This window comes from Pectinophora gossypiella, chromosome 2, assembly GCF_024362695.1.
Source record: "Pectinophora gossypiella chromosome 2, ilPecGoss1.1, whole genome shotgun sequence".
NCBI classification, from domain to species: Eukaryota; Metazoa; Arthropoda; class Insecta; order Lepidoptera; family Gelechiidae; genus Pectinophora; species Pectinophora gossypiella.
Window position 1 is genome coordinate 1,187,890 of NC_065405.1, and position 22,085 is coordinate 1,209,974.

Here is a 22,085-nt window from a genome sequence, read left to right on the forward strand (position 1 = left end):
ATTAAGAGGACATTTTTAGGTCATATAAAAAGATGATAACACTACAGTCGTGTATTGTGGTCAAATAGTTTAAATATTAAATATAGTCGTTACCAATTTAAAAGCTCCAAAATTGTGGGATAATGAAATAACTCGGGATATTTTTTAAATGTCTTCACTCCTTTTATTTTACACACACCTTATATTAAAACCAAATCCTCACCCGTCCGACATCGCACCTAAGACTCCCCTTTCTTACTTTTTAAAACTGCCTTACGTCCCGTTCTTTAACATCCTCCTTTCATACCATAAACAATTAAATTCCCATTCATTATCCTTACCATTCTCAGTTTCCTACAGCTATATTTCGCCCTCACCAAATTTCTTTTTTGTCAGGATCGAATAGTATTTTGCTCTTAAAACATTCAGTACAAACTCTTATGTACGTAAATAACAATTATCTTTTAATATTTTTAACACACCGTCATACAAAAAAGTTTCAGTCGGATGTTTTTTTTAATCTGTAAAATTTACCCGATTGCACATTATAGATTTTAAATTGGCAACGACGAAATGGTTACTTACTTGTATGCTAGACGGTAGATTTGCCGTATATTGCATTAACTACTTGGCCGTACAAAGGGGAACGCTAAGGGCTCTCACCCGGTACAAATTTAAGAAAATAGACCTGAGAGTGCACGGTTTGGCGTGAAACTTAGCTTAGGGCGTCGTAGGAGAGGATTATTTGAAAGAATTAATCGACCCTTCTGAGCCGATTTTTATTTTGTTTTTTCATTTTTTTTTGGCGTGACTTATTGTAGATTTGCCTCAGATGGCATTAACTACTTGGCCGGACAAATATGAGCGCTGAAGGCTCTCACCCGGTACAACGTTTAAGACAACAGGCCTGAGGGTGCCCAGTTGGGCGCGAACCTCGGCTCAGGGCGTCGTCTGAAAGGAAAAATATTTGAAAGAATTAATCGACCCTAGTGGGTCGATAGCGATAAGCGTTGAATGAGAGAAATAGTCGACCACGCCGACGGGGACGATGTCTAGGTCCTTAATTGTTGTCGCAAGCTGATTGGCCGGCTCTATGGCTAAAGATTGCACATAAATAGGTTCATTTTTCTGCTATAGCGCTCTCCTTTGCTGTTTATGTATCGTCCCTTTCCCCTGAACATGAAATATATTAATCAAATCAAATATACTTTATAGCACAGAACTGAATTTCAACAATCAGACATAACTCATGAATACAGTACAATTTGGGCGGCCATATTGCTCTAGAGCAATTTCTTCCAGGCAACCACTACCAGGAAACAAACATTTACAAACAACTTGGATGCGGGATGGTGCAACGAGAAATAAATACCTAAAAGAAAACTAAAGTTAATACATATATGACGTAAATTCAAAAATGTTACATTGACCTTTAACAAGTTTATCCATGATAATTACGTTGAATAAATGATGCTGATTTCTGATTTATAATAAATACTCTATACGTCATCATTATCAGCCCATTAACATCCCTACTGCTGGGGCACGGGCCTTCCCTATGGATGGATAGGGAGATCGGGCCTTAAACCATCACGCGGGCCCAGTGCGGATTGATGGTTATTTTATTTTATTTTATTTATAAAAAAGGTACACCAACAGCTTATATAATAAAACATTAAATAAAATAAAAGTTACATCAGGAATTAGACTGTTACATAAGCCAATTATAGGTGCACACAACATTTGCAAAGTAGGACAACGTAATCGTTTATTAGATAACTAAATAATAAAATTTAAAAAACAGATAATTAAAAAAATACATAAAAAAGTAAAATATATATTATGCTGGAGGACATATGGTTATTAACGACTTCTAATGCAGCAGGGACCAACGGCTTAACGTGCCTTCCGAAGCACGGAGGAGCTCGCGATGAAAATTTTTTTTTTAACCTTTGTGGTCACCCATCCTATGACCGGCCTTTGCGAAAGTTACTTAACTTCAACAATCGCAGACCGAGCGCGTTTACCGCTGCGCCACCGAGCTCCTCCTACTCTATACGTACATACATTAATAAATACCATTATTCTGTTTCCAGAACTGTGCCACTGAACCGCGAAGGAGGCGTAGGGCTCGGCCCCCCAACAGAAGGAGCCTTCCCCGAACCTACGTACTGTCAGCAGACGCCGCCGCACTGCCCACCCTCCAAGTACCGCACGGTCGACGGCAGTTGTAACAACCGCAACAATCCACTCCGGTGGGGTGTGTCGCATACGCCGTTTAGGAGAGTCTTGCCTGCTGATTATGCTGATGGTAAGGTTTACTTCTTCCCTGGACACTTCATACAAAAGTCTCATTCTTCTAACGCGTAACCCGAATACTGACCCCGCTGGCGTGGTCGACGATGTCCCTCAATCAGCGCTCATCGCTATCGACCTACTAGGGTCGATTAATTCTTTCAAATATTTTTCCTCTCAGACGACGCCCTGAGCCGAGGTTCGCGCCCAACTGGGCACCCTCAGGTCTGTTGTCTTAAACGTTGTACCGGGTGAGCGCCTTCAGCGCTCTCCATTTGTCCGGCTAAGTAGTTAATGTCTGTGGCAAATCTACAATAAGTAACGTCAAAAAAAATAATCTAACGCGTAAGTGCGAGCGAGATCCCCTTACTCCTTAGCCGTTTTCTGCTATAAGACTAAAGTAAAACCCAGAGGGGGTGTGGTCTGTGCTCTATACGAACTGGTGCGGGGCGCAGAGTTACCGTTCTAAAAAGCATTATACTTCATTTTATGCTTTAGGTTCATCTTCTCCCTAGCGTTACATGGTTTCCCACGGGCTCTGCTTACCTAACCTGAATATTTGACAGGTCCGGTTTTTACAGAAGCGACTGCCTGTCTGACCTTCCAATGTAAAGAAGAAAACCAGCCCGGAAACGCATTCTTCTGGAACGTATCCTGTCACGATATTTTCCTTCACTGCTGAGCAATTGATAATAATTTAAAAACACAAATCTTCAGATTTGACAAGTCCACTTTTTGCAGAAGCGACTGCCTATCTGACCTTCCAACGTAAAGAAGAAAACCAGTCCGGAAACGCATTTTTCTGGAACGTGTCCTGTGTTTCCTCACGATCTTTTCCTTCACTGCTGAGCAAGTGATCATAATTTATGATACAAACATGCGACAGAGTTCTATTCTAAAGTGGGTACATAACAGACAAGGTCGATGCATATAAAGAGTTCTTTTTAAGATAACCACGGACAAAGAGGTCGATGAAGTTTGTGGAATGTTTAATGTTAATAATAACGTAATGTTACAATCTCAAATTCTAAAATATCTTTATTCAGTGGGTAACATAGTTACACTTTGAATATTAAGTATTATTCTAATAATCTAATATCTTTACTAACAATAATCAATTATTACATAAATATATGTTTTTTAATCCGCCTGATTCTACTGCAGCTTCTCACAACCTGCATAGTGGAGGAAAAGTAGCTGCAAGAAAAAAAAATACGGTCGAATTGAGAACCTCCTTCTTTCTTAAAGTCGGTAAAAAAATTCGGAACAGGGCCTTCGGCGTTCTTAATAACAAGAAATACTTAATACAATTTCAGTACGTAATTTGGCTGCCTAATATTGGTTTCCAGGCGGTTACGTTTTAGCATTCATAGGTTAGGTAGGTAACTAGGTGCCACACCCCGGACACTTCATACAAACAACCTCGTTTTACATAGATACCACACATTGACGTTATTAAAATATTAAAAAAATATATATATCTTTATTTCGGACATTAATCCCTATATTGTTAGTACAGTGACTTACAAACTAGGTTAGTAAATTAATTTAAGTAAGGATTGAATGAAAATTAATTCATATATGACCTACCCTTGGTCCCTGAATAGCACACATGCGTCTGGACCCAGTGTTTTGTAAAAGGGCTGTCAAGCATCTCACTAATCAACGTGAGAATTATTGAACACGTGCATCTGTGTGTGTGACGTCTGGCGACATACGATTCTAGACTAAACTATATTCGAGGGGGGATGCGGTAAACCTAGCTCAGCCGCTGGTGGGGAGCGGAGACGTAGTATTTTGCTTATTCCATATAGGTACCTAACCAGCCTAACTCTATCTTCAGGCATCAGCGCCCCTCGTACTGGAATCAACGGCACTCCTCTTCCGAGTGCGCGTGACGTGAGTGTGACGGTACACCGACCGAGCTACGCGCATGATTCTTCCTTCACCGTCATGTTGGCAGTGTGGGGGCAGTTCATAGACCATGACATCACCGCCACTGCTCTTAGCAAAGGTATGGACTATTCGTTAACAACTGTGAGGTCACCGAAGCTATGCACATGATTATTTCTTCCTCGTCATGTTGGCTGTATTGGTTCCCCACGAGCATGACATGGACATTGTATGAGTTCATTGACCATGACACCAACGCGACGGCTCTCAGCAAAGGTAATGCTACGTTTACATTCAGCCGATTTACATACGGCCTCCGTGGTCCAGGGCTTGAGCGTTGTGCTCACGATCCGGAGGACCCGGGTTCGAATCCCGGTGGGGCAAATCACAAAACTCTCTTTGTGATCCCTAGTTTGGTTAGGACATTGCAGGCTGATCACTTGATTGTCCAGAAGTAACATGATCCGTGCGGTAGGCACGTTAAGCCGTTGGTCCCGGTTACTACTTTCTGATGCAAGTGCGTAGTCGTTACTTGAGTCACGTCAGGGGCCTTTGGTCAATAATAATTCTGACACCAGGGTTGATGAGGTTGGTCATCTACCTCACAACCCACACGATAAGAAGAAGATTCAGCCGATGTCATTGTTCCTGACGCTGGCCATTTCTCTAGTCTTGATTTGATGGCAGCGAGTGTTTACATTCTTCGGTACTGATCTGATAGGTCACTGTATACAAACCCACACTCTCGTCCCCAATTCTTTGAAGTCTACACAATTGGAAACTTCCACCATCATTTTTTCTGAAAAATCTTCGTTTTTTTACATGATTACTACTGTGTGGTAGGTACTGTTATATATTAAATTACAGGGTAATCATATAAAATAAAAACTGCATACTCAATTCCTATTGCATTGACGTCAATGCAATAGGACTCCGGAACCATCAAGTTTCATTTCAATGGGAAATCGTTAGTTCGGGTTTGGAATTCGGATAGCAACTACGTTTTGTATAATTCTAATACATTTTCTTTAAATAAATCTTTTTAGCGTAAATAAAATTGTTTTTTAAAAAGCATCACCTGACCCACCCCGTAATAGTGGTGTCAGAAGTGGGATACCAGTGAATTTTTACCGTTTCTTCGTCGATTCCTGGTATTCCATAACGCGTTCGCGTAAACGAATCTCATAAAAATTGTGTGGAACATTGGTGATGTGTCTGTGAAATTACAAACTTATAAACTAATACGCTATTCCTGTCCGCTCGTCGTCGCCAACCCGACTCCGGAGTGACTTCCAAGTTCTCAAGTTATTTTCGTCACTTCGTCAAACTCTTCAAAATCTTCTAACTCACCGTCGAATTAATAAGTACGGTTAAACGGCGACAGTCTACCTTCCCCGCATCAGCTCGCCGATACTCGCCGTCTATCTGGAGGTCTAACCACGACAGTAAGCCTTACTTCGAGAAGCCTGCTGGTGGACCACCGAGACTGCATCCTGGGGTCAACAACAAAACTGTCAGAGTAAGCCTGCCAGTCGATCGCCGTCATATATTTTTCCTGCCGCTGCGCTGCCGCCGCCGTCACCTCGCTGCCGCTTTCCTGCACGTATCCTGATTTCGCTGGAAATGAAGATTTACAACGTGGTGTTCGCGCTGGTGTTAATGTGAGTAAAATATTTGATTCACTGTAATTGCTTCGCCACTCTCTTTTAATTAATCTTAACATTCTAAATTTTGTATCACTTAGTCGATTCCTAAATATCTCCTATTATATTACCTGTCTTAATAATCCAAAATCTAAAATAATAATCTAACCCTAATACTTACCTAAATCCTATTTACATACTTACGTACTTACTTACCTCTTATAATGGCGGAAAGCAAACCTCCATCAACTCCTTCAGCTTCGAAGAAGGTTCCTGAAATTTTCATATCTGAACCTTGTCCTCTTCAGGTTCTCTGTAATTTCATTAATCCATATAAGGGTGATCGAGAAACCCTAACCGCATTTCTGACAAATTGTCAAAATGCTCTTGATCTGGCTTCACCTTGCCAGAAAATAATCTTATTAAAATATATTATAGCTAAATTAGAAGGCAAAGCACAGGTAGCATGTTCTAACAAAGTGTTTGAAACATTTGACGAATTAAAGTTATTCTTAAACCAAAACTTTGGAGAAAGGAAGCATTATAATCATCTGTTGTTAGATCTTCAATCATGTAAACAACAATTTAACGAAACTGTTGCACAATTCGCTTTGCGTATCGAAAGCTGCTTAACATCCTTGCAATCGGAGATACACAATTCAGCTTCCCTAAAAAAGGAGCTCGTCGGTCGACTCGCTATGACCGAAGACCTTGCCTTGTTTACGTTCAATTTAGGATTATCACCACGATTGAGCACAATCGTTCGATGCCGAGAACCGAGGTCATTGAACGATGCCATCAACATAGCTCTCGAAGAAGAGAAGCTTGAAAACCTCGTGTACAAGGTTAATCGTAACAAGCAAGCTCATTCTCATTCGGAAGGTATCTCCAAACCAAAACGCAACTTTCAAAATTCTATATCATCGCAACAAAATTCGATATCACAAAAAAATTGTAGATATTGTAAAAAACCGGGCCATGATATTTCGGAATGTTTTAAACGAAAACATAATAATTCCAAACGAAATTCTAATTATCAAAACAACAATCCCACGGCTCCTATAAATCATGTTGCGGACGAAGCGCAATCGGAGCCGGAGTCGTATAACAACTCGGATGGCCCGTGCGAACTATGTGATAACGATAATTTAAACTAGTAAACAGAATTACGGACACGTGTCGACGTAATTCTGCTCGTTTAGACACAAAAGTAAATTCTAAATCCTCTCGTGTCACTGCTTCCTTAAGTTATGCTAAAGCCTGTGCTCAAAACTCTCCAAAGAGAGTCACTGTATCCAAGAGCCAATCTAATTCAAAATCTCTATCTCAACCCTCTCATACGAGAGACTCTGTATCGTTGAGTCGCAATAAAAATATTGCACCCCTTAAATCTCAACCCTCTCTTACGAGAGACTCTGTATCGTTGAGTCGCAATAAAAATATTGCACCCCTTAAATCTCAACTCTCTCATACGAGAGACTCTGTATCGTTGAGTCGCAATAAAAATATTGCACCCCTTAAACCTCAACCCTCTCATACGAGAGACTCTGTATCGTTGAGTCGCAATAAAAATATTGCACCCCTTAAATCTCAACCCTCTCATATGAGAGACACTGTTTCGTTGAGTCAAAATAGTCATCCATTGCTAAATCCTGAAAACTCTCAAAATAGTGAAGGTCCTATGAGTTCTATCTCTACTTCGTCGGAAAACAATACTATATATAAAGTAAACACAATTTCACATAAAATCTCATTACCGCATATATTATTAAAAACAAATTATGCGGAACACCCTTTATGTTTCTTAATCGACACCGGTTCAACCGTCAGCATAGCTAAACTAGCAAACTTTACGAATAAACCTTCACTATCCAACGAAAAAATTAAATTAAAGGGACTTAGCGATGATGACTCATATTGTGAAACCTTAGGGTCATTCCAAATCAATTTCAATTGCATTACGTCATCCGAAAATCCTTCCACTATAACTTTCGATTTCAAGTTTCATGCTATTAGTGACAATGTTCAATTAAATTACGATGGCATATTAGGCAACGACTTTCTTAAAACTTTAGATGTCGATATTAGATATTCTCGCAACTGTTTGTATATGCGAGGTCATTCTCTACCAATCCGCTTCAATCGGCCCACATATGCCATTCCTCCGCGATCAGAAGCCATAATCGAATGCTCAATTTCTAATGATCTAAAGGAGTACGAAAATCTTAAAGAAAGTTTGGTCCTTGACCATTTTATTTCGGACGGCGTATATATTGCAAATTGTATCGTTCTTCTCAAACCTAATGGTCGAGTTAACTTATCTGTTCTAAATACTACTGAATCAGAGATCATCATTCGAGATTACCGCGTGAATCTCACTCCATATGATAAGCAGTCTTCAACACAAATATCATCTCAAGATGATTTTAAAGACATTTACAATGTCCACGTTTTACATTCCGATAGGAATCAACAAGTCCTCGATCTTATACGAGCAAATCATCTTAATAACGAGGAATCCAAACGTCTACTTGAATGTTGTTCTCAGTACACAGATATCTTTCATCTGGAGGGAGAACCATTATCTTTCACTAGTGCACTGGAACATTCAATCAATACAAAGGACTCTGCTCCTGTCCATGTAAAATCCTATCGTTTTCCCGAATGCCATAAGGATGAAGTTGAAGGCCAAATCAAAACAATGTTAGAACAAAATATCATTCGTCCTTCAATGTCACCTTGGAGTGCTCCAGTTTGGGTAGTCCCTAAAAAGAAGGACGCGTCAGGGAAACAAAAGTGTAGGATAGTCATTGACTATCGGAAGCTTAATGACGCAACCGTTACCGAGATCTATCCACTTCCGTTAATAACGGACATCCTCGATCAATTAGGTCACTCCAAGTATTTTACGACACTTGATCTCGTCAGCGGCTTCCATCAAATAAAACTTAAAAAGGAAGACGCTGAGAAAACCGGCTTCACCGTCATCACAAATGGCACTTCAGGACATTATGAATTCACCCGTATGCCCTTCGGGCTGAAAAATGCCCCTTCAACATTTCAAAGATTGATGAACACTGTTCTAACAGGGCTCCAGGGTTTACATTGTTATATTTATCTCGATGACTGCATAATCTATTCTCATGATCTCGATTCACACATTCAAAAACTAAAACTCGTGTTCGACCGACTTCGTCAATTTAATTTAAAACTACAGCCAGATAAATGCGAATTCTTACGTCGCGAGGTCGCTTATCTAGGCCATATAATCACGGATAAAGGTGTGTCACCTAATCCCGATAAAATCAAGGCAGTCACAGACTTCCCTATTCCAAGGAATGCCAAAGACATTAAATCTTTTCTTGGCCTCGTTGGTTACTACCGACGATTTATCGAGAACTTCTCCAAAATCACCAAACCCTTAACTTCCCTTCTTAAAAAGGACGCAGAATTTAAATGGTCATACGACCAACAACAATCTTTCGATATTCTAAAAAATAAACTAACATCTGCGCCCCTCCTCCAATATCCGAATTTTAACGAACCATTTATTCTCACTACCGACGCTTCCAACTACGCTGTCGGAGCCGTGTTATCGCAAGGCGACATAGGTAAGGATAAACCCATTGCCTATGCGTCTCGAACACTCAACAAGGCCGAAGGTAATTACTCCACAATAGAAAAGGAGCTTCTAGCTATCCTTTTCGGCGTGAAGACTTTCCGACCTTACTTATATGGTCGAAAATTTAAAATCGTCACCGATCATAGGCCACTTGTATGGCTTTTTAATGTCAAGGACCCTGGTTCTAGATTAATAAGGTGGCGCCTAAAATTGGAGGAGTATGACTACGAAATAATTTATAAACAAGGGAAACTTAATTGTAATGCAGACGCTTTATCTCGTTGCCCTGTCAACGCTCTAAATGATTTTGGAGATCCCGATTCAACTCGTAATCCTTCTAATTCTAATTCTACTAATTCATCACCTCGCGTGTCCGATGACCCGAGTCCTTCTATTTCCGAAACTTATGAACAGTTCTTACAAATAAACCGTCAGCCAGACGTATCTTATAATACAATCATTGAAGAACACAATCAATCTCTACTTAAAGCTAAGTGTAAACTGATAGCTTATCCAACGTCAATTGACTTAGATGAATCTGTCCCATACTGTACAGAAATCATCAATTCCTCCACAAGCGAACCAAATATCCGAGACATCGATCGTGAACTTAACACTTATTATTCCACAAGTAATGATAAGCATGTCTTTACTCATCTATTTATTCGTCTCAATCACTATGACGAAATGTCTTATAAGGATATATTCAATGTCTTACGCGAATACAGAGATATGATCAAATACTGGTATTTGGAGGAAAAGGAATTCGCAATCTCAGATTTTTCCGATCCTTTTAACAAAATAGTTTACACTAAAATTTACAACATTCTATCTTTCCTATTCCATGATACCGGAATCAAAGTAAATATCTATCGAAATTCAATACTATATCCTACTCCTAGTGAAGTCAAAAACATTTTAAAAGAAAATCACGATTCTGTCTCAGCCGGACACCCCGGCGTATCTCGCATGTTCGATCGAATCAAATCTCAATACTGGTGGAAAAACATGCGCCAAGATATTGATGATTATGTAAAAAATTGTCGCTCGTGTCAAATAAATAAGCCTTTGCGCCAAGTGAATCGTGCGCCGATGATAATAACATCGACTGCCACAAGGCCTAACGAAAAAGTCTTCCTAGATTTAGTCGGTCCTCTCCCTGAAACTCACGAACATAAGTTCAAATTCATTCTTACACTGCAAGACGACCTGACTAAATATTCACAGGCTTATCCATTGCAAACATGCTCGGCCGAGGAAACTGCCAGATTATTCGTTCGGTATATATCTCACATAGGTATTCCCAAAATGATAGTCACAGATCAGGGAACTAACTTTTGCTCTGATGTATTTAAGCAATTAGAAAAGTTGTTCGGTATAAAGCATATATATGCATCTCCTTATCACCCTCAAACATGTGGTGCTCTAGAGAGGAGCCACTCGACTCTTAAAGAGTATTTAAGATCTTACATTGGAGAAAACCAGCATACGTGGAATCTGTATTTACCTACCGCTATGATTGCGTATAACACAAACGTCCATAGCACCACAGGATTCTCGCCTATGGAACTTTTGCTGGGTTTTAAACCTTATATCCCGAGTAGTATTGACTCGCTAGATAATAATACATATACCGACTACATCAGAGCCCTTAATTATCGCTTATGTTACAGCCGACAAAAAGCTAAAGAAAACATTATATCTTCAAAAGAACGCTCAAAAAACTATTATGATTCACGTACTAAACCTACAACTTATAAAATTGGCGATATGGTATACGTTAAATGCCATCACAAACAAAATAAAGCCTTATCACCGGTGTGGAAAGGTCCTTTTCAAATCATTAAGCTAAATGGACACCACACCGTCACATTACTTATAAATAGAAAACATGTACGTCATCATTATGACGAAATAAAACTCGCAGCTGATCAAACCTTATCACCGTAACATAACGCGCGTCTCTATCTATTCCAGGGCCGCACCACCGGTTATTTGTGAATTCGTTTCACAAATCCGAGATAGTCCTGGACTTTTCTTCGACAAACTTCTAGATGTCAAATTCACTAACGGCGAATGGAATGTCGTTACGTATTTAGATATAAGTCATATTAAACCTAATTTAGATAAAGCAGAGTTCTTATTCGAAAGAGTAAATTTATTTTGCAATTCGTTTTCATCGTCAAAGCTAAAAACAGACTGTACTAACTCTCTGTCTGCTTTACATAATCAACATATAACTAATGTCAATAAATTTTCTTCTATATCATACTTACTTGTCGATGAACAACCCCGACGTCAAAAACGAGGTCTCATTGATTTTGGGGGCTCCATCCTGAAAACTTTTTTCGGCACTTTGGACAATGAAGATGCGATTAAATTCACTGACGCAATTAACCAGGTACAGACAGACGAAAAACAGTTGTCTTACCTAATGAAAGACAATATACATGTAATTAAGTCAACTATTTCAAATTTTAATAATTCTATGTCTAAGGTCAATGAAAACGAACAAAACCTACTTAAGAATATGGACACCGTGAATAATATGTTAAATAAGATTAGTAACTCTAACGATAAGCTAGAAATAAAATCTCAATTAAGTTCTTTATTCAATTCTTTAGAAGCTATCATTTTAACATTATCTTTCGATATAGATGATGTAAATAATGCTATCCTTTTTGCAAAGCTAAATATATTACATCCTACTGTGCTTAGCCCTTATCAATTGTATAACGAGTTAGATAAGCATAGGAATGCTCTTCCTAAAAACCATGAATTGGCAGTATCACTAACTCTGCAAAACATTCATCAGGGTGATTCTTATTCTTACGTTTTTTTTTGTGAGTTGTAAGAATTGTATATGTTTTTTAGGAAAATCAGTGACCCCTGAATTATTTTACTTAGGTAATTACTTCTAGTATCGTGTCCGGATATAATTTTTGCCATAAAATTATTAGATATTATATTTAAAAAAATTAGAAGTCATAAATGTCACGGAACGTGTCGTGTGAGATTGCCAGAATTGCAGATAAAATGATTTTTTCTGAAGATGTGGCATGTTATTTTTCGAAATATTACAATAACTATGCAAGACGAACCTTTGTTCTATAAGACTGTTTAACAAAATATATAAATAATGCACACTATTTATGATTTTGAACAACATACATTTTGTGAGCAGTTTTTGTGTCACAACCGTGTGCGACTCTTTAAAACTACAATTCTCTGTAGAAATAAATCTATGACATTGGCAACCCTTTCTAAGTTTTTTTAGAACGCCAACAATATGTTCTTGTCAGTATTGCAAATGGCTAAGAGCGTTGAGACCAGTATAAAATCAATCTGCTTTTACATTTTAAAAAAAGGACAACCTTAACTCGTCAACGCCGTGTTAGAGTTTTAAACTTAAGTATCAGTGTTACACTATTGTTTGAAATATAATATGCACGTCATACAGTGTAGTTTAAAATAATTACTTAAGATTTGCAGTATCGTGGATAGCTTTTGGGTTATATCGAACACGTTTCAAATTGTCACAACCATGTAATGATAAAAATGTCACAGCCGTAGACATTTTAAACACATGGTTGTGACATATAATGCATGATCGTGACATTCTTTTTTATTTCAATAATTTAGTGGGTTTTGTTGCTTTTATTTATAAATTATATTATTGTTTGATATGCTTACATACGAGTACTTACTTTACTAGTCCATATAGATCCCAGTACTGGGCAAGGGCCTCTTCCAAGATATTTGGAAGGAATTTATTCATAGCCACACTAGGCAGGGGTTTTTTAGGCGGTTGTATGGTATTGTTACGGAAGTGGATTTCGGGATTGGAACGAAACTCACTGAGTTCAAGGAGAAATATTTGTTGGTCAAATTGTTAGTATAAATAACGACAACCCTGATACCCCTTGCTACGCTACTAAGAAGAAGTATCATAGCGTGATATCAGGAGACACGGTCTTTACCTGGAATAGCAACGATCTTGGCCCTGAAGTTCCCAGTACAAATAACCTCCTTAGAGGAGGCCTCGACAGCTATTAACTCCCTCACGGATCACGTGAGGTCGGTTTTGAACGAAACTTCAAAACAGGTTCCGGAGATGGAAGACCATATCGCTGGAAACTGCCTACCGATATCCGTGATCTGCCAACGGAGAAAAACGCAGCCACCCGCGCATATGATTCCAATCGCACCGAGGAATGTCGCCGTCATTTGCGTCTCTAGCAGTATACTGTAAGAAAACGTATTAATGACATGCGACAGAATCGGTGGGATAATCTTTTGAGCGGCATTGAGCTCCACCACCAGGCCATCTGGCAGCTGTCTAGGTCTCTTCAAAAGGATACGGTTTTACCTCTCAATAGGCCTAACCAACCCCCCGCTTTTGACGATGACAAAAAAGCCGAATGCCTTGCCGACAGTCTCGAAGCCCAATGTTCGCCCAGCACTCTCCCTATCGATCGTAGGCACCGCTCGACGGTGAACTCTGAAGTTCAGCGTAGGGCTTCTGTACCTCCCACCGATCCTTCTCTTCCACAGGTCACTAAGGAAGAGGTACTAGATATCATTAAAAATCTTCATACCCGAAAAGCCTCTGGCTCAGACGGTATCACGAATCGTGTCCTTAAAAACTTCGGTGCTCCCCTCATCTGTTTACTAACGGCAATATTCAACGTCGCCATGATCAACTGCGTCTTTCCACAGCAGTGGAAAGAAACAATTGTAATTGGTATACCAAAGCCTGGGAAACCTAAAAACGAACTTTCAGGTTACCGCCCCATAAGTCTCCTCAATACCATGGGAAAGATTTATGAGCGGCTCATATTTGCTAGATTACGGGACTACGCCGAATCCAATAGTCTTATTCCACTAGAGCAGTTTGGTTTTAGAACCAAACACTCCTGCGTTCAACAAGTGCACCGTATTATTGAACATATCTCTAGTAGGTTAAACTTAAAAAACCTGTCGCTACGGGAGTGCTCTTCTTCGATGTGGCGAAAGCGTATGACAAAGTCTGGCACAACGGCTTGATCTACAAGCTTCATTCACTGGGAGTGCCAGACCGTCTCGTGCACATCATACGAGACTTCCTCTCAAATCGAACCTTTCGCTACCGCGTGGAAGGGACGCTCTCGTCACCGCAACCGATACATGGCGGAGTCCCACAAGGCTCCGTCCTCTCCCCTTTACTATTTTCATTGTATACTAGTGACATTCCCAAATCCCCTAACATCTAACTAGCTTTATTTGCGGATGATATAGCCATCTATTCTTCGTGCCGTGATCAAGTTATGATGACCGGAATTCTCCAACGCGCGGCCAATGCCTTGGGCAAGTGGTTTCGCAAATGGAGAATCGAGGTAAACCCGGAGAAAAGTGCAGCGGTGTACTTTTCAAAAAGCTATTATAACACGCCACGGTCACGCCGTCAACTTAAAGTCATGAAGATGTTTGGCAAGCCGATTCCTTGGGAGGAGTAAGTCAAATATCTCGGCGTAGTCTTAAATAGAAGTCTAACGTTTAAGGCCCATATCAAACGTGTGCGCGATCGCGCCGCGATTGTAATGGGCAGTCTTCATTGTCTCCTTAACAAGCGTAGTAAATTGTTCCTTATTTATTTATTTATTTATTTAGGAATAAGGTGAAAATCTACAGGACTTGCATCCGTCCGATCATGACCTCATGAAAAGTATCGGCGTCCGAAGGACGTAATATACGATCCCGACGACCCGATAACTCTAGCCATAGAGGCAGCCAATCAGCTCGCGACACCAAACACTTCAGGACCCCGATACTGACCCCGCCGGCGTGGTCGACGACTTCCCTCTATCAGCGCTTATCGCTATCGACCCTCTAGGATCGATTAACTCTTTCAAATATTTTTCTTCTCACACGACGCTCTGAGCCGAGGTGGGCACCCCCGATACTGACCCCGCCCAACTGGGCACCCTCAGGCCTGTTGCCTTAAACGTTGTACCGGGTGAGAGCCTTCAGCGCTCCCCATTTGTCCGGCCAAGTAGATAATGCCATCTGCAGCAAATGTACAATAAGTATAAAGGTGTTTGTTTCCTAACTTTTTTATGACGCGATCTCAATTATTGTGATTTAGTTAAGTATCACATAATCAGAAAGAAGATTACCAAATAAATACTTTTGATTAAACCAATTCAATGTTTGCTTACTGCCTAATTGCTCCAATCAATTAAGACAAAATACTAAGATGACAAAAAAAAAAATAACAGCAACAGTTACAATGAAAAATGCAAAACAGTCACATCCATGTCGTATTGTGTCACAGCCATGTTTAGTGATGTCACGACCGAGGCACAAATGTCACAACCGTGTTTTTCTACCCTTGTTTTTTAATATTCCTGAGGGTATTAAGCTTGTCCATATGCATCCAAAATATGCTTTTGACATAAACTTTTGATTTGCATCATAAAAACTCATAAAAACATATTTTAATTTTTTTTGGGTTCTCTGCAAACTATTTAAGAATTACTCATCAGCTATTAGACATTTCTAAACTCGTTTGTTATTATCACCTTAACAGAATAATTCTGTACCGTCGGTGAAAAGTAATACAAGTCCAAAATTCAAGTTTTGAGAAAATCGAGTTTAAAGTTAAAAACATTCTAGCTCGCGACTTATAAGGAATAATGGAACAGGAGTTAGATGCGTCGATAGGTGATGATGGAAGGTTTCTTTTCTAATATTTAGTTATATTTAGAACCTAAACAGTAATGGTAGAGGATCAAAATAAATTACATGTATCAGTTGACACTAACTTTTGTACTGTGTAAATTGATACAAGTCTACTTATACCCTTTTACACATATAACTATACAAAAGTCATCGTTGATATATCATATTTCAATTAATAATTTTACATTCTTATTGTACAAAAAACAAAATGTGTTGGAAGAAAGTTTATTTTATAAAGTTGTAGAAAGGCAAAATTCTATTTATTTTCTTTAAAAAGTAAAGAAACGTAACTTATATCAATTGACACAAACGATAAACTATAACGAATTTGTGTCAAGTGGTATAACTTGATTTATTTTTTCGGTTTTATTGTGTAAAATGATACATGTTTTTACGAATTTCTAGTAATAAATACATATAAAGATGGTACACGTATATATAGTGTAAGGTGGCGATAATAAAATATTTTTGTTATGATTTTACTCTCAAAACTCATAAATAACCGGTCAGAACTACCACTGCTGCCCGCTACAAACACATTTTGTCCACTACACTACGCCCCTAATAAAAACCCCTTTTGGTTAATTTTTGCAGTCAAAAATCTTACAAATTCAATTATGATAATACTTCCCCTAACAAATGAAGGTAAAAGGAATCATATTAAGACTGGTCATTAGGAATGTTTTGGGCTAGCCTGGCAGCATGGCCTGGAGATAAAGGTGATGTACCTACGTACTTTTAAACCAAAATCACACAAACCGGTAAGTGTTATTTCTTTCCTGCTGAAACTATTTAAAAGATTACAAGTCATTCCACAAACAAAATCCCCTAAAGTAAAGTATACATTTATCACGAAGAAAATGAGCAAAACTTGCCCGGCGATCGTTGGGCGCATTTCCACAGAGGTTTTGATAATTCGATACTTCAAATTATCAAAATTCCTGGTCTAATGGTAGCCCGCAACATTGACAGAACGACAAACGGAGTCGAATCAATGTTGATGATAACAATAGGTAGTGAAAATAAAGATCATTATTGGTTCACGTCCAAACCAGGTAGATTACACAGGGCTATCCTTGGGGTAGGTCTTATCACCTTTACCATGATCTGTTATGGTTAAGATAAATGAGCTCGTTTCCGCAAAACTCTACACGTAAGCGCACGTGGGAGACTTTCCGCGTATCCTCGCGTATGGACCACTATTAAAGCACATAGTAACGGGTTCTTACCGCGTTTAAATGGAGATATGAGACTCCCGATATTTCGACACTAATATCGGGAGTCTCATATCTCCATTTAAACGCGGTAACCCGTTACTATGTGCTTTAATTATGATAATAACAGCGTAAACTGAAAACAATGTATGGACCACTATTGTGAAGTGGGCAAACTTCCCACTATATCATCATCATCTTCCTGCCATTATTCCACTCTAGGAGGGGTCGGCACAACATGTATGGGCAAATGTCCCATATGTAATGTTATTTTAATGGGCTCAGTTTTCCGCAAAAACGCAAGTGGTCCATTATGCATGCTTTTGTTGACTATGTAAGCCAACTAACTCCTTTCAGAAGCTCAAATACCTCCTGGATTTTTTACAATCTTTGTGACCTGGTTTAATTAAGGGGTTGTGCCCGTGGTGTTGCCAATTATTTATTCTAATCTAATCTATCCTACAATATCCCACTGCTGAGCAAAGGTCTCCCCTTCCTCTTTCCATTTTTCACGGTCCTGTGCGTAATTCTCTGCCGAGCTGCATCCCAGTGGGACCTTAAACCCAAAAGTATGTACGATTATCTACGGCTGTGTTCAAAAATACCACTACCGGCGCTTGCATCAAAGATCTAACCAGCGTGTATTGAATGGCTTGCATATTAATTGGAGCTTGATAATAGTTCGAGCCATTATTTCACGTCTACAACCTCCACGCTTCGAGCTCGAAGCAAAGCTTTAACCCTTAGCTAAGGGAAGGAGACTAACGACAGTTATGACAAATCTCAAATACCTCTTGACTAACCCGGCCATGGTGATAACAACGCCATGATCAGGACCCACAACTAATTGAGGTACTATAATTAAGTACTACAAGGTGGTTATAGTAGAAAGAGAAAAAACACGGTTTGGTCTTAAGTACTAACTTAACCTATACCCATTCGCAATGCGGATCAGATATGGTTTGCTGTGGCTCTAGACAAAATGGCTTCCCATAGACAGGGTTATGCGGAGGTCACCCTAGGATACACACTGGTGGCGCATGGAATCGAACTTGTATGTATCATTATACACGACACGTTATTGATATCCAAGATCGTATTTGCTGAAATATTTTGATATATATTAATTTATATTACTTTTCACGAAAAAATAAATTTGGTGTTTGATGTTACAACTAAAATTATATCATTAAACACGGACCGTGAGAATTCAAGGATTGCGTGTATTTTAATATATGTTGATTTGCATTTACTTACACCAAAATATTTAATGAAAATCTTCATTTCACTTTAATGCAAGTTAAGATGAATTATTTTACACGTGTTATAACAGCATGAATCCTTCACAAACGGTACTTATATCACTGAACACAAAAATTATCTCCGTATTTATAATAGCTACAGGTACGAGAATTAGACAGAAAGAAAGATAATTTTTTGAACATGAAGTGTGTGCTAATAACTCAAAAGTGATACAACTCGAGTTGTATTACTTTTCACCGACGGTACAGAATTATGTTAATCAAGATACCGCTCGTCTTACCTCAAACCTATAATCTATTTAATATAATCCCTTTACCCGTTCCTTACGACGTTTCAAAACCAGATACTTTTGTACTTATTGCACCTACAAGTTCTTATGTAGCAATTACAGCTGATCATATGTTTTATTCACCGATAAAAGATATTGAGAAGTGTAAAGTGATCAGTGGCAAGTGTTACGTGTGCGTGTTAACGAACGTATATTCGACAATTGCGAATCCTACGTGTGAAACAACCTTAATCACCGAAGTAGTACAAAATTTACCCGATTCTTGTGAAGTTAAATTGTTACATGGACATGTAGATATTTTTCATAAGATAAGTAATAATAGGTGGCTCTTTGCCCAATCCGAACCAGGCAAATGCCATATCACTTGTAAGAACAACCCTATCAGTTATGATGAAATTTTGTTTTCCATTGGTATTTTAAAATTGCCAAAAAACTGTAAAGCTTTTTACAAAACTTTACAATTTGATCCTATTACTGAAAACTACATTTCCAATGTAACAAACTCAATTTCTGACTTTAACATAATACTCGATGATTGTTGTGAAAAGACTAAACTGAACAAAACATTGTCAAAATTACCTTATAATAAGCTTACAAATATTGATAACTTAGATTCACTGTTACATGCTAGTGTGCATTTAGATTACCTAGAAAAGGAATTAAATAGTATCGAAAGTCCAACTCATATGCAAAAGTATGGCATTCATTATATATCGTTAAGCTATGTCCTAGGAATAATATTTTTGTTGTATTTACTTTATAGATGTAGAAAACGTCTGTGTCGAAATAATCCTTCCACATGCTTAGTCCAGATATTTAACCAATGTCACAATAAAAATAGTTCTAACAGACCAGTAGCACAGACCGTAGTGATGTCGAATGTGCAGGAATCTTTCTCAGACACGGAAGATGAGATAAGGACACCAGTCACAGTCAAAAGGAATATAATCCTTGCATCTCAAAACCACTCACCTTAACTTCAAATTCATACTTATTATTTTTGTCGATAAGAACTTATTATTAATATAGTAATTTTTAATATAATGTAACCGAAATCCAAGTTCGATCTGATTTTAATCTCACATCATTTTAAGGGTGATGTTCGATCTTATTCGGGGGGTTGTTATATATTAAATTACAGGGTAATCATATAAAATAAAAACTGCATACTCAATTCCTATTGCATTGACGTCAATGCAATAGGACTCCGGAACCATCAAGTTTCATTTCAATGGGAAATCGTTAGTTCGGGTTTGGAATTCGGATAGCAACTACGTTTTGTATAATTCTAATACATTTTCTTTAAATAAATCTTTTTAGCGTAAATAAAATTGTTTTTTAAAAAGCATCACCTGACCCACCCCGTAATAGTACCATTACCTACATACAACTACAACTTTAAATCTGCCTCATCATTCCCAACATCCTTAAGCTTTGAAGTCGCTAATTGTTACGCACCGAAGTAAGCTTGTGTATCATTCCATTAATGTCATATATGTATAATTTCCAGGTGCCAACAGCACCTCACTGTCGTGCTGCGATCCGTCTCAGCCGCCGCACCCGGAGTGCTTCCCCGTGCCCCTGGACGTGGAGGACCCCTTCTACCAGGACTACAACCTCACCTGCATGGAATTCGTCAGATCAGCCCCTGCTCCCACCTGCCACTTCGGTAAGACTAACCTGAGAAGGCAACTTGTAGTGTGTCGTCCTTTATAATAAACGATTATTATTCATACTCCTAATTGAGATAGTCAGAGGCACCTTTGCCAAAGATGCTTCACCAAATGCTTAGGTTACCATATTTGAAAGGATACATCATTCTTTCGGTTTTTACGATATAGGTACCCCAGAAGATAAGCAAATGAAGGCGTTCGTAAATATCTAAGTATTAGGCTATACATATATTAGGGTAATCATTGTGGTCCTGTGGTTTACTGGCTTGCTTCTCAAATGGGAAGCACCGGTTCTGACTCCAGTACCGGACTTGCACCAAAGAGTTATTACACAGTTGGCTCGACCATTATAGACGGCGACACAGCTCACTACCTATCACGTTGGTCTAACAGAAAGCTCGGTGAGGTGTGAGTACTTAGTTCATCTTGCGATGGATGCACCTCTGACTACCCCAATTGTCTATGTAATGTAATAATGTCTAATCATTATCTTTATAATTCCAACAGGCCCAAGAGAACAACTGAACCAAGCAACGGCTTTCCTAGACGGGTCCACCGTGTACGGCTTCGCAATGAACCGGACTCTGCAGCTACGAACTGGCGCTGGAGGCCTCCTCCGCATGCTGAAGGCCGGTGGCAGAGACCTTTTGCCGCCATCTAAAGACCCCAATGATGGTTGCAACACTGCTGAGATGAACGCCCAGGGACGATATTGCTTTGAAACTGGTCAGTTCACTTTCCCTCTTTCAACGCTTTCAAATATAACTTCTCAGACGACGCCCTAAGCTGAGATTCGCGCACAACTTGGCTCCCTATTCCCCACCACCTCTAAAATTCATTCTGCATCATATCGTCGAGATTATTTTAATGTTGAGCTGAAAGTACTTTTTGTCTGTGATTTGTGTGTTTATATGTTTTATAATGACATGTGTTGCTTTATAGGTAAATAAATCTTTCTTTTCTGTCCGTTTCCAGGCGACGACCGCGCCAACGAGAACCTCCACCTCACCACCATGCATTTGATCTGGGCACGGCAGCACAACCGCGTCGCGTCAGCTCTCAGGAAACTCAACCCTACCTGGGACGACGACACCGTATACCAAGAAGCACGGAAGATTATCGGAGCGCAGATGCAGCACATTACTTATGCTGAGTTCCTGCCTTCTATACTAGGTGAGATTCACAAAATTACTTACTGATCCCTAGTTTGGTTAGGACATTACAGGCTCATCACCTGATTGTCCGTAAGTAAGATGATCCGTGTTTCGGAAGACACATTACGCCGTTGGCCCGGTTACTACTTACTGATGTAAGTAAGCAGTCATGTCAGGGGCCTTTGGCGGCTCAATAGTAACCCTGACACCAGGGTTGATGAGATTGGTAATCCACCTTTCAACCCACAAGAGAGAAGATACTAAGTGAGATTAAGTCAAGTATAGTAAACAATTATTTTCAATGTAAGAAAGATCATTAGAGGCTATCTTCTTCCCAGCA

General features: G+C 39.2%; 1 protein-coding gene across 1 annotated transcript in view; it reads left to right on the forward strand.

The window, feature by feature from the left end:
- Positions 1-22,085, forward strand: part of LOC126373628 (peroxidase-like) — a 44,330-nt gene that overhangs the window by 11,920 nt on the left and 10,325 nt on the right. Inside the window, exons 6-10 of the mRNA XM_050019834.1 lie at positions 2,076-2,290; positions 4,118-4,288; positions 20,429-20,587; positions 21,099-21,317; positions 21,567-21,764. Coding sequence (XP_049875791.1) covers positions 2,076-2,290; positions 4,118-4,288; positions 20,429-20,587; positions 21,099-21,317; positions 21,567-21,764 — 962 coding nt within the window. The remainder of the gene's footprint in view (positions 1-2,075; positions 2,291-4,117; positions 4,289-20,428; positions 20,588-21,098; positions 21,318-21,566; positions 21,765-22,085) is intronic.